Consider the following 13,386-nt stretch of genomic DNA (forward strand, 5'->3'; position numbering starts at 1 on the left):
GATTGTATCCAGAGAAGGCATCTGTGAAGCTAAGTAGCTCATACCCTACAGTGGCATCAACGAGGTGGTCTATCCTTGGCAAAGGAAAGTTGTCATTGGGGCAGGCTCGGTTAAGGTCTATGAAATCAATACAGATCTGCCATTTCCCATTAGCTTTTTTACCATCACCACATTTGACAACCAGATAGGGTAGTATACCTTTCGGATGAGGTTGATGTCGAGTAACTTTTCAACTTCCTCCTCTATTGCCTTCCAACGCTCCGGTGCAAAGTTCTTCTTCTTTTGCCAAACTGGCCTAGAGCTTGGGTCCACACTCAGCCTATGTGTAATGACTGAAGGGTCAATTCCGGTCATGTCAACATCGGACCAAGCAAAGATGTCGGCATTGAGTCTGAGGAAACTTACTAGTTCGGATAGGCTCTTGAGGGGAAGGTTGGACCCGAAGTGGACTACCTTGTTGGGCTCATCCTCATCTAGGGGGACCGAGACAAGGTCCTCGGCCGGCTGGCCTTGGCTCGCTGGCTCCTCCCTGAGGTCGAGACCCTTTAGTGGCAGAGCTTCTTTATTCTTGCCCTTCAGCACTGCCACATAGCATTGACGGGCGGCATGCTACTCCCCATGACCAACTCCGACGCTGTGCTCGGTGGGTAACTTCAAGGCGAGGTGGTAGGAGGAGATGGCTGCCTAGAGTATGTGAAGAGTTGGTCTCCCCATGATGGCGTTGTAGGGTGAGCCAATCTTCACAACCAAAAACTCTGTCATCCTTGTTACCTACTGGGGCTCTGTCCCTACTGTGACTGGTAGGGGAATCTTGCCCTCTGGTTTGATGATGCTGCCAAAGAAGCCGACTAGTGGGGCATATACTGGTTGGAGGTGCTCCGGAGCTATCTTCATCTTTTCAAAAGTTTTGTAGAAAAGGATGTTGGCTGAAGAGCCACTATCAACAAGGATCCTTTTGACTACGAAGTTTGCAATGACGGCCGAAACCACCAATGCGTCGTCATGGGGGACTACTACCCCCTTCAGGTCCTCATCCGTGAAAAAGAGGGGTTCTTGCTTCTGCTTCTTGGGGGTCGGCCCCTGGATGTTCAGTTGCTTGGCGTAGGCATTGCGAGCCGAGGCTGAGGCTCCACCCGAAGCCGTGCCTCCCACTATGACATCGATGACGCTTGCTGCTTGTTGGTATTGCTGTTGCTGCTGAGAGGACAAGGCGCCAGCCTCGCCTCCAACGTACTACTTAAGGTGCCCCCGACGAATGAGGGACTCTATCTCATTTTTAAGATCATAACAGTCCTCGGTGTCGTGCCCGGTACCTCGGTGGAACTTACAATATTTTTTGGGGTTCCCCCGACGGGGATTCTTCTTCAACTTTTCAAGCCACTTCATAAATTTCTCCTGCACGATCTACATCAGAATTTGTGTGCGGGTGGAGTTCAATGGCGTGTATTGATTGTAAGCCAAGGACGAGGCTAGTGGCTTCCTGTTGTTGATGTTGTTACTGCCACCCTGGTCTCTGTTCTTCCTCTTCTTCTCGGGGGCTCCATCCCGGTGCTCTGTGCCTCTCTCATGGGCGTCCGTAGCCAAAGCCTCTTCGACCCAACAATGTATTTCTGGGCCCTTTCTAGGAACTCCAACTTCGTCTTTGGCTGGCTTTAATCAACGGAGCATTTGAGGGCCAAGCTGGGGAGGAGCCCACTGATGGCAGCATGCATGGACACCAGGGGGTCGAGGTCGCGGACCTTGAGTTCTTCTTTCTTGAAGCAGTTGATGTATGACCGCAGACTCTTTCCTTGCTTCTGCTTGACAGTCATCAGCGAGACAATGCTTTTCTGAGGGCGTCGACTGCTGACAAAGCGAGCGAGGAACATGCTGGAAAACTACTCCCACGAGTTAATGGATTAGGGTGGGAGGCTTGAGAACCACCGCCGAGTGGCTCCCTTGAAGGTTGCCTGGAAAGTCTAGCATGTCAAGGCGTCATAATATCCATACAGGATCATGAGCGCCCTGAAGCTCTCCAGGTGGTCGTCCGGGTCAGTGTTCCCGTCATACATCTCCAAGGCAAGAGCTTTGAAGTTTGGAGATAGAGGCTCGACGATGATGTCAAGGGAGAAGGCATCCATTCTCCACGGGCAGTTGCTTTGTCCGGCCGAGGTGTCAGTTCAGCCTTCCTTAACCTGTCAGAGCTCGGCTTTGACAACACCAAGCTCGACTCGAAGTTCAGAGAACATGGGGTCGAGCATGGCCTACGCGCCATCCCGGTCTTCAGGGACACGATGGTGCTCGGCACAGGCTTCGGAGTGCTCAGAGTTGAGACAGCGTGCTTCGCGCTTTGCGCGGCGGTCATTCAAGACGTCCCGGAGGTCCGACATGTGAGGGGAAGAGGCTCGACGCCAGCCCTCAGCCCTGGAATGGGCATTGGGGCGATCGCAGCGTCCACCTTCGTCCTTCGGATTGGCTCTTCAGCGTCGGTGATGCTGCTCGGAGGGCTAATGGCTATCCTCCGATTGTTCCAGTTCTTCGTCCCTTTAGCTAGGTCTAGAGTTGTCCTCCCTTCGACTGGGAGGTCTAGAGGTCCGGGAGAGCAAATCGGCTGGACGACTACTACCAGACTCTGAGGGCTCTGCCCGCTGTGCGTGGCCGTGACTAGGGACTGATTGGTTGGTGGACCTATGCCAGCCCGACTATGTGGACTCCCAGGCGAGGCGATCACCCTAAGGGCGACCTCTTGCCTGGGGGTAGTTCTTCTCGACTCACTGTGTCAAAGTACTCTAGGAGGTCGAGCACGACCTGTAACTGTTCATTGGTCACAAGATTTTGTGTATTTCTTGTTCCTCGCACCATGTTGGTTGGTCGGAGCTTAGGGACTTGTTAGCTCGTTAAAGTTCTTTTAGGGAATGTCTTAGAAACATTTACCATAGACGGCACCAATTGTTGGTGCTTGGATTGACTGAGGACAACAAAACAATTTTGCCCTAGACTCCAAAGGCTGGCCGAAGGCTTCGAGGGTTCGAAGAACTAGCTACTGAGGCTGGGGCAGAGAGGGCTTCGAATACTATAGGAACCAAAGGTAGGCAGTCGAGGTGCTGCAAAGCAGAATACGTCAGAGGCCCCAAGTGAGAACCCGAGGCAGAGTCTTTGATGATCAAGTTAGTACGGGGTATGAAGAGGGAAACTAGAATATAGCTTTTGAAATCAATTCCAGATCTAGATGTAGATTGTATTCCATTCCTCTTTTTTACCTGGAGGGGGGCACCCCTATTTATACTTGCCTAGAGGTAGGTGGAGATGAACGCCTGAGATAGGTGCCGTACGAAGACAGTCAGAGAGCTCTACGGAGACGCGTGGGTGCTCCACGACTGGCACTATACGAGGGGAGCAGAATAACCCCTACTATAGCGGATCTCATTCCCAAATCTGACGCTCGTGGGCTGGGCCTCCCAGCCTCGAATGGGCTGGGTTGGGTCACCCCACATCACTACCTATCCCAATGAGTGACAAATTAATCATCCCTATCCGAAGGAGTGTTTTTCACTTTCATTTCCTGTATTGCTAGAGCGAACCTTTTTTTTTAATTTATAAAACCATTTAGCCTTCTAGACTTCTACATAGAATAATAAAAAGCCACAGTACGAATGTGCACTCACAAGGAGGTCGGAGGGCCCAAGCAATTTATTGATGATATCAGAATCTCTATTCGCTGCTGAAACCGACCAATATTACCAAGAGATTTTCAAATGCCCTGCTATGGTTTTAATTTATGAGAAACTGGCATTTTAATGCAACATATCTATACCTATCAAAGAAAGAAGCAACTATGGAATGTTATAACAAGGTTAAATATGCAAAGAAAGACAACCATTCGGTTCCACTTTGATACTATTGAAATATAGGGAGGTCAGTCCTTAGTTGTTGATTGTCACTGAGATCCTCCTCTTTGCTACCATTTTGTTGTCCACTTTTTCCCATCATCTTCAAGAAATAACTATGCCTAGACAAGCAAGAATTAAGGACTACAAATGAGATATGAAATGTGTGGGAGTAGCACTTAAGATTAATTACTCAGTATATGCAATATATACCATCGAGTGTCTGCAGTCAACTCAGGGTGGAAAGCAGTTCCAAGCAAGTTCCCTTGCCTGACAGCTACTATCACTTTCCCTTTGGATTCAGTTGTCTCCTGAAGTATGGAAATCTCGAGATCAAAACAAACAATTATACAGTCCCGATACCACAAGCATAGCATCAGTCAAAGACCACAATGGTGCAATCAGAAAACTTGTACATGTATAAATGAGAGTTATATCTTCTAAAAAATGGTAGAATAATTAAAACATAATGCTTTAAGTTAATTTCCAACAATATGGTGTTCTGTAATCTGACCCCTCTGAACTTTTTTATTCCAGATTAGTTAAATCATACAGAAAGAAACTAACAGAAATCCCATTTAAAAATAAAAAGGGCATCTTGCTACAAAGCAGAGAAGAGACAGGCCAATTCTTCTTCATTAGCCAACAATGTCTTGACAACCATACCTATCACTCCATGTATGTGTACCCAATCATGAATTCAATAATCTACACATTCTTCATATCTGCCTCGAATAATGCCAGGAGCTTGGCTGCTTGATTCAGTATAATACTTTAGTCTCAGCTTGGGAAGAGTACAAATACAAATATGTACAGGGCAAAACCTTTTATGTGGTATTTCTAAACCTTGTATCTGTACTATACATATTTGTATTTGCACTCTTCCCAAACTGAGACTGTACTCCTTACAAACTATTCATGATTCCTACGTATTTCCATAAAACTAAATGTTTTCTTTTTTCTTTTAGAAGTACACTACTCTAAATAGTACACAGTTTTACAATGATAACTTATATAGCATATTGTTCTATCAGATATTCCATGGTTAATTTTTTATATGTTATATTATAATAACATAAAATAAACACTAAGGTTCTGGCATACTTGTACATTTAGACAAGAGGAAATAATCCTTTACTATAGATATTAAACAAATATTGTTGCACATATATAGAATTTAATTTGTATAAATACTTAATGTCTAAACCTTCAATAGCGAAAAACACCCTCTTTTGCACACCACTCAAGCCCAACCTTTTTTTTTTTTTTGCCCAACCTTTTATTTTTCCACATAAATCTTATCCAGGTTCACAAAACCAAAGCTAGATAACATCAATCTAAGCAAAAAAGAGCCTTTCCTGTACAAGCCAGTCACAATTAAGGTCATGCATTTTCAGATTTACCTATTTGGACTTAAATGGACCATAAGATCTACCTCAATGAAATTGAGGTAATGAGCAAACACCCAAGGCCTAGATCAATTCTTTTACTCCATTCAATTGCATTCGATGAATCCCCTTCAATTGCAAAGGAAAAGAGATGAGAACATATGGAAGCCTTTCTCTAATATAAAGCATTGTAGATCTGTAAAGTTTTTCACTTTGTTTTCGCGTTCTCTCTGTTGGCTCAAAATAAGAGAGTGCAATTAATTGTAATAGAAATAATTTGCTTGATTACTTCGAATTTGTTTATTTGTTCTGCAATTCCAGATGTCCATGCACCAGTACCCATTTTAGCCATGTCCTAGTACCTAGAATTTGGGGGGTGAAACAGGGCCCATTCCTAGTCCGCATATCATGGAAGAACAACAAAACAAGTAGAAACACAGGTGTGGCTGTGATCATACACATAAATGCACACATACAGAAATGTGGCTGTGTCCATGTGCACATGTTTGTGTGTACAAGGTTATGCTGTATTAAGAATGATCAAGAGCAACAGGAAGTCCAATGCTCGATCCCAATTATCAACAACAGGACAATATAAGAAAATCCCAGGTCCATTCCAACAAATCTAGTTTGAGAAGATAATCACAGAGAAGCAGTGACATTGTAGATGGAAGAGTAGAAGTGTAGAACCAGCTTGTGACTGCACCATAGCAGCCAGCAAATCCAATTTGCATTGAAATAAACTTGGAAGTAACAGAAAGGACAAACCTGCTGGTTTCCAGCAGCAAACTTTGAGTCTGTCAGTTTTTTGGCTGGAACTGGATAATCAGCTAAGACTTCGACTTCTGGCCCAGCTTCCAGGATTGCTGGAGCACGAATAAAAACTCCACGAAAACTTTCATGACCACCTTCCTTGGCTGCAAGTTCTGGTACTGGCAGCTCTGCCTCAAAGCTCTGAATCTGCAGGGAAAAAATATTGTCTTTGTTTTAGATTAGAGTTGAAATAGTGCAGAAGCAGTTGGTGAAAAGAACAGAATGGGGTACCAATGGATTACTGGAGTAAGTTTCCAAATGAATTGGTCCCTCTGATTTTACTTGCTTAAGATAACAAGTAAGAAGAAATAACTAAAAAAGGAAATGGAATTCATGCTTTCTGTTCCATAAAACCTATGTAGAAAGTTAGAACTCTGGTTTTATTTACCTATTTCCTACATGATTTCAATCCTGAATTGTCCATTTTGTGGCCTATCTTTGTCAAAATGAGAAAAGAGGAGAAATAAATACCAGGAAAATGGCGCTGGAGGTTTAATGATCAACCGAACAGTTTGTGGAGGAGGCTAATTGTAGCCAAGTATGGGCCGGCAGCAAGAGATTGGGAGACTGGTAACTCTAGATCCTTGTATGGTTGCTCAATCTGGAAGGCAATTCAAAAAATTGAATCACAGTTTGTACAAGGAATAAAATACGAGGTTGGGAATGGTCAAAGAGTTCTATTCTGGAAGGGTTTTTGGTGCGAAGATGGCCCTCTCAAGGACAGATATTCTGATCTGTTCGAAATAGCAGTGGACAAGAATGTAACAGTGGAAGATTATTTGGAAATGCAGAATGGAGTCTGTGTGTGGAATTCTCAATTGCGTAGGAACCTGAATGATTGGGAGGTAAAATCTCTCCTAAGTTTGCTGCAGACTTTATACAATGTCAGATTGAATGGAGCTTTGGAGGACAAAAGAAAATGGAGATTTGAAAACTCAGGAATTTTCTCTGTCAAATCTTTCTATAACAGCCTGACAAGGTAGAGTTTTCTGTTTTCCCGGACAAGAAGATTTGGATAAGGAATGTCCCTTCAAAAGTGTCTTTTTTTGTGTGGTCAGCAGTGTTAGACAGAATTCAGACTAGAGAAAACCTAGTTAGAAGGGGCATTCAAGTACAGGATGAAAGGTGTGTCTTCTGCAATAAAAGCACAGAAACCTCTAATCATCTGCTGATCCACTGTGAGCTCACCCACTGGATTTGGGGGAAAATGCTGGAACTGTTCGGGGCAAAGGTGTGTTTTCCTTCTGATGTGAAGAGTTTTTTGTTTGCTTGGTGGCTAAAGGGTCTAAGTGAGGCTGGAAAAGTTGCTTGGAACACTATTCCTGCAGCTGTATTTTGGGCAGTTTGGCGTGAAAGGAATCAGAGAATATTCGAGGGGCATCACATTTCAAAGGAGGAAGTCCTTAAAAATATTATGGGCATGATGTATTCGTGGTTGGCTAATCATTCACTTTTAAATCTAGACATACAATTTCTTTTTTTTTTTTTGACAGAGTTTATCTTTGGATAGTTTTATCTGTAAATGCCTAAAGGCTTAGTAGTTGTGTTTTGAGTTTTTTGCAGTTTCCTTAAGTACAGTTTCTCATTGTACAGGGAATTGGGGCTGATTGTATATCTTCTTTCTTTTCGCGGTTTAATACAATACCTTACCTTTTTCAAAAAAAAAAAAAGAGGAGAAATAAATACAAACAATGAATAAGAAATTTAGAGCTCTCGTACACAGTACACTTACCTGGCTGCCAAAGAAATTCCGATGGACGGTACAATCTAGCCCTCCAATGAGCTCCTGCCCTCCTTCTTTCTGTCCTGAAAAGAAAATTTCAGGTCTCAATTTCAAATAAGTTGGTGAATTTTCTTTCTTTTCCATGTTAAGAATACAATAACAATCACCAACCGATGGCCTTGTTTGCCAAGAAAATGAGCCCCGCACAGGTTCCCCACACGGGTTTCCCCATTTTGACAAATTCTTTTAAGGCAGGAAACTGCATACAACAGAGGAAAGGATCGATCTTTCATTTTTCTTTCGCAGAGTTCTACCAAGCAACAATAATAACCGATTTTATCGAGCAACTTGTTTAGTAAATATGTTACTTTTTCTTCATTACATTGAAGGGCTGAACAAAACAAGCATACAAAGTTAAATACATCAAGAAGAGTACAAGGAAGAATCTAAAATCTTCTCCTTGGATTCGACTTCGCCGCATGTGGCTCACCGAGTACCCTTGTAGTAGGCATTGGTGCAAATAGAGTATCAAAGCAAAAGCTTTGAACCCAGAAGTAAAAAGTAAAAGCAATATGGAATGAATAGCCAAAAGAATGGAGGAGGGATAGATAGCTAACAAGGTTATGGTATTCTGCGAGCTTGGCCATGGTAGTGCTCTCCCCTCCAGGAATTATAAGAGCATCTACGTTCTGGAGCTGCTCGGGCTTCCTTATCTCCACCCCTTTAACTCCGATCCTTCTGAGCGCTGCGTAGCAAAACCAAAAGTTAAGGGATCAAAGATGGGATGCAGATTCAAGTAGGCGAACCGCGAACGTATTTAGCTCTGCAAGTGACATGCAAACAGCGGAGAGAGGAAGACCTGCTATGTGTTCGTTAAAAGACCCCTGGAGCGCAAGGACACCGACAGCCATATTAGTGGAACAGTCGCTCCTTGCCCTGCAGAAAACGCTAACGTCAAACGAACGAGACTACGAGAAGGAGAATGATCGATCACTCCCACCCTTGTAGGTTTCGTATGGCTCTCGTCCTTGGCCCTCCATTTTATTCGATGGAAATGAACAATAAAACTGCCGAGTATACAAACTTATTTTCTAGTAAGTCTTAAAGATCCACCCTTTATCACAGATCTAGAATATTTTGTGTGGACAATACCAACATTTCAGTAGGATTGAAAATGACAAATTTGTATGGTAATGATTCAACCGTAGGATCGAAATGCGTTCAGTGAATTTAGATTCTGTGGTAGTCGCTGTATCTAGATTCCTGGGGTGCGGAATCTCCGTAGATTCCTGGCCGCCTGTGTCCCAACGTAGCAGATGTGTTCCCATCTTTAGTTCTTACGTGTTACAGTCCGATCATGACCAATGACCATATCCTTTGGTATACGGCGATTTATGAAGGGAAAGTGAAAATGGAAACTGATAATTATATTAATAATTTTAGTAATTTGTTAAAAGAATAACTTAGTAATTTAAATTAATTATATTAATAATTTTTAACAAAAAGTATTAATAATTAAATAAAGATTACTTCATTAATAATTAAATTAATTTATAGATAAATTTTTTAGTCATAATTAAATTAATCTAAGCATAAATTCAAGGTTTAAGACTTTAGGTTAGGCTTTGGTTGATCCTCAACCTAACTCAATTCCTTAAGTTGTACCCCTAAGAGCAATATGAAATTTGTAATTAGATTGAATCAAATTTAAACACAACCCACGCATGCATTATTTTTTGGTTTTAAACTATTTTTAAATAAAAATTATTAATATTAAACCCGAAGGAACTATGGGGATTGAACTACCCTCATTTTGTAGCATAATGAACCAAAAACATAAAATATCTCAAGCTAGTTTGGGCTTGGGATAGGGGCTCACCCATGTTAATTATAAAACTATGGCAACGGGGTAGGGGCCATACTCCCTATTGTCGATCCTTACTTTGAAACAAATCCCTGTCATTGACCCCAATCCTCGTTAATATGACCCTCCATCCCCAATTCCTAACAGAGACGGGTTCTTTGTCGGGAACCTAAATCTCTAGAATTTTTAAACTATTTTCATAAATATATTTAAATTAAAATTTTGATATATATATATATATAATATAATAAATAATATTATATATATAATTGGGGGTTAGGACGGGGGGAGGAATTCACTCCTCCATCTTCGTCCCTATCCTCGGTTGGGTATGTATCACTATCAATTGTTGTCCCTATCAAGGCAATCTCCATCCTCGACCTAATGTTGAGTACCCAATAGAGTGGGGAACAGTATTTCCATCCCTATTCTTATTCAAATCTTATTAATTGGTTATTTGTCAGAAAACTATAATTTGAAACCTAATAGCTGAAATTAATAAAAACCCAACCTGAAGTCTTAAACCTTGATCTCGAGCTTATATTAATTTAATTATGACTATAACATAACTTTGTATATTTGTTTATATTTAAGTATTTTATATATTTAAGTAACATTTATAGAAAATTAAAACATTTAATCATTAATAAAGTAAAATAAATAAAATAGAACAATAATTTATTAATAAAGTAAAAAAACTAAAACATTTAATCATTAGCGATAATTTGTTATCTTTGTTAAAAATTATTTATATAATTAATCAGAATTACTAAATCATAGCATTAATAAAATAAAGGTTAATTATTTAAAACAATATGGCATTCATTCCTTATAATAGTTACCAGTTTCTATTATTTCACTTTTTATTGATAAATTCCATGCATCACAAGGGTCCTTGCTAGGCTAACAAATTTCGTAATCAGAGTTTAAATTTCTTATTTTTATTAGTGTTTATTAAGTTTGATTTGTAAGTGAAATTGAAATGATTTTATTTAGAATTTAAAGGAAACCAAATAGATAAATGGTAGTGAGAAAGTATAGCCATGCTACACTACATGTCTTATTATATATAGGGCATATCCAGGTCCGATCTGACTCGAAGATCCAGTCAGATCTCACATATGGTGATTCAAATTTGAATTCATTAGGGAAAGTCAAATATCCGAATCGGATCCAATCTTTAATAGGTTGCGGTTAAACAATAAAACATAAAGCAACAAATTTCTTAATTAATATTTATTAAGTTTGATTTTAACTTTTATTAACTATTGTAAGATAAATCTATTTTTAAATTTTACTAAGTTTTATTAATAATTATTATAATATTTAAAAACAGGATTGGAATCGGAAAACGAAATTGGAATCTGAATCGGAATCAGAATTACCTATTCCTAATGCATGTTTGGTTCAGTTGGGAACCGGAATTGGATTTTGATTGTTGTTGTTTAGTTTCATGTGGAATTGTTAATTTATTATTACTTCAATATTTTATTATTTTATTATGTTTTATTTTCTTACTAGTTTATCAATATTCTGTTGACATATACTATTATTACTTCAATTATATTGTATCATTATTAATTTTATTACTTAATAATTATATTATATTAATTTTAATTATATTATATTATTACTCAAATATTATTATATTATTAATATTATTATTACTTTACAATGTATAAATAAAATATTTATACATTATAATATTTAAAAATCCATATCTTTGTTTCTTGTTATTAATTTATTAATATTTTATTATAGTACTATTATTTTACTAATATTCTGTTAATAGTTTATTAGAACTTTTGTCATGAGTTTCTTTACATTCCATTCTCTAAGGGGGCCTAAAATACCCAATCTCTCTCTCTCTCTCTCTCTCTCTCTAATAACATAACATATTGCGTTATTGCTCTCTTGAATGAAAACTCCATTCCCTAGGGCTCAATTTAGAAGCAGTAGAAATGCAAATATGTACAACGTAAATACATACAAAATAATACAAAATATAAGATTTTGCACTCTACATATTTTCATTTGTACTCCTTCCAAACTCAGCCTAGGGGGTTAATAAACTATTCAACATCTCTATCTCTCATTAATTAACAAACTCTTAATTCTCTATCTCTTAATAATATCATATTTCTTTCTCCCTCTCTCTCATTAACACAATCTTAATTCTCTCTTTCTTTAATAATGTAACATTTCTCTCTCTTTCTCCTACACTCGTAATTCTCTCTTTCTCTTTAATAATTAATATTTCTTTCTCTCTCTCTCTCTCTTTCTTTAATAATATAATATACTAATAATAGTGTAAAGCTTTATTGATGACATGGTAATAGTGTACAACTTTATTGATGATAATGATCACTTTTTTATATTTAAAAAAATAGGAAAAATACAAAAAATAGAATGTATGTATGAATGTGTATAGTTGGGCCGGGTTCGGGCTACTTAAAGGCTAGGCCTAGGCCCAGCCCAAAAAATTAAAAAGCCTGACTTCTTGGGCCCAAGTCCAGCCCGAGGATAAAAAATCTAAGCCCAACCCATGTAAAACTTCAGGCTGGACCGGTTTAGGCTTGGGTTGGGCCCACCCAAGTTGCATCCCTAACCAACAGGCTTACATCGATTACTATAGCCTTCCCTAGTTTCCTTTGTCTAGCTGTCTATAGTGGTTGTCATTAAAAATGGTGTTTTGGGTTATCATTCACGCCCTTGATTATGTGCATTAACTATTCACCAGAATGAACTTTGTGTCTGCTTTATGATGGTTTTGAAAGAATGGTAGGATCCATCCAATGGATGCCATAAAGGTTGCGGAATGGGTGGGCGAATTTCAAAAATTTCCTACCTTCTCCCAACTAGGAATCATATTCCCTAAATTTAGAATATATTATTCAAGGATCCTACTTGAACCATAATCAAACCAGATCTGTACCAAAAGGAAAATGGGAGGAATATACCTGATCCGGAGAAGCAGTATCTCCCAAAGTTGGTGTTCACGCCCAAAGAATGCTCCAAGATCTGTTCCTACTGAAGATGACACAGCTGTGGATGGAACAGAACCAGCAGGGTGCGTCCTACACACTGGATCCTTCACAAGAATCCTCTGGAAGAACTAAACACTGTAACATTTTCAGTCTTTCTTGCAAGACTGATGTCAAGAACAGATTTCTTGACTTTCTTTTCTGCAAAGATCCAATCTTGCAATGGTAGATGGCGGCGACAGGAGGAGAGAACCAAAACCGAAAAAGCTGAACTGCTTTTTCTCCTTTTCTGGAGAGTATGAAATCTGATCTCTATTCGCAGGAACCTTTCTTGCGATTTTCCTTGGTTCAAATTCTCTTGTTTTTCTCCTCCTTTCTTCTTGATTAAGAAACCTCCTAATCAGGAGTTATCCCAATCCAAATCAGTATCTGGATAGAGGATCATCTTAATCCTATCTCCAGATAAAGTTAGTTTACTCCTGATCTTATCAGGAGGTTACCAGATTCAAATCTGATTTGAATTTGGTCTCCCAGAGTGGATAAGGTTAAAAGCCTCATCCTTTTCACTAACATTAATCTCAGATTCGCCCCATCTTTGGGTGATCATATCAGCCCAGTTCGAAATGGGCTTTTGGCCCATTAAGTATTCAGTGTTTAATTAGTTTCCAATCTGCTGCCCAGTTGGGCTTCTTTGTATGGCGTGGGACCCAAGCATTGATCTACACAACAGCCACATGGGTTCGGCCCA

At 39.6% G+C, this 13,386-nt stretch overlaps 2 protein-coding genes across 2 annotated transcripts in view; both read right to left on the reverse strand.

The window, feature by feature from the left end:
• LOC104602641 (rhomboid-like protein 19) overlaps positions 1 to 3,782 on the reverse strand; it is a 35,519-nt gene extending 31,737 nt beyond the window's left edge. Inside the window, exon 1 of the mRNA XM_010266406.3 lies at positions 3,645 to 3,782. The gene's annotated coding sequence lies outside the window, so the exon portion shown is untranslated. The remainder of the gene's footprint in view (positions 1 to 3,644) is intronic.
• On the reverse strand, positions 3,648 to 8,854 carry LOC104602639 (putative pyridoxal 5'-phosphate synthase subunit PDX2). The gene is made up of 7 exons (XM_010266405.3): positions 8,650 to 8,854; positions 8,408 to 8,535; positions 7,962 to 8,049; positions 7,800 to 7,873; positions 6,023 to 6,214; positions 4,080 to 4,177; positions 3,648 to 3,988 (listed from the first exon to the last, which is right to left on the reverse strand). Exons 1-7 carry the CDS (start codon positions 8,699 to 8,701, stop codon positions 3,877 to 3,879), a joined length of 744 nt encoding a protein of 247 aa, XP_010264707.1. The 5' UTR covers positions 8,702 to 8,854; the 3' UTR covers positions 3,648 to 3,876.
• Between the last annotated feature and the right edge of the window lie 4,532 nt (positions 8,855 to 13,386).

The sequence above is a fragment of the Nelumbo nucifera genome, chromosome 2 (assembly GCF_055504915.1).
Source record: "Nelumbo nucifera cultivar China Antique chromosome 2, China Antique-T2T, whole genome shotgun sequence".
Classification (NCBI taxonomy): Eukaryota; Viridiplantae; Streptophyta; class Magnoliopsida; order Proteales; family Nelumbonaceae; genus Nelumbo; species Nelumbo nucifera.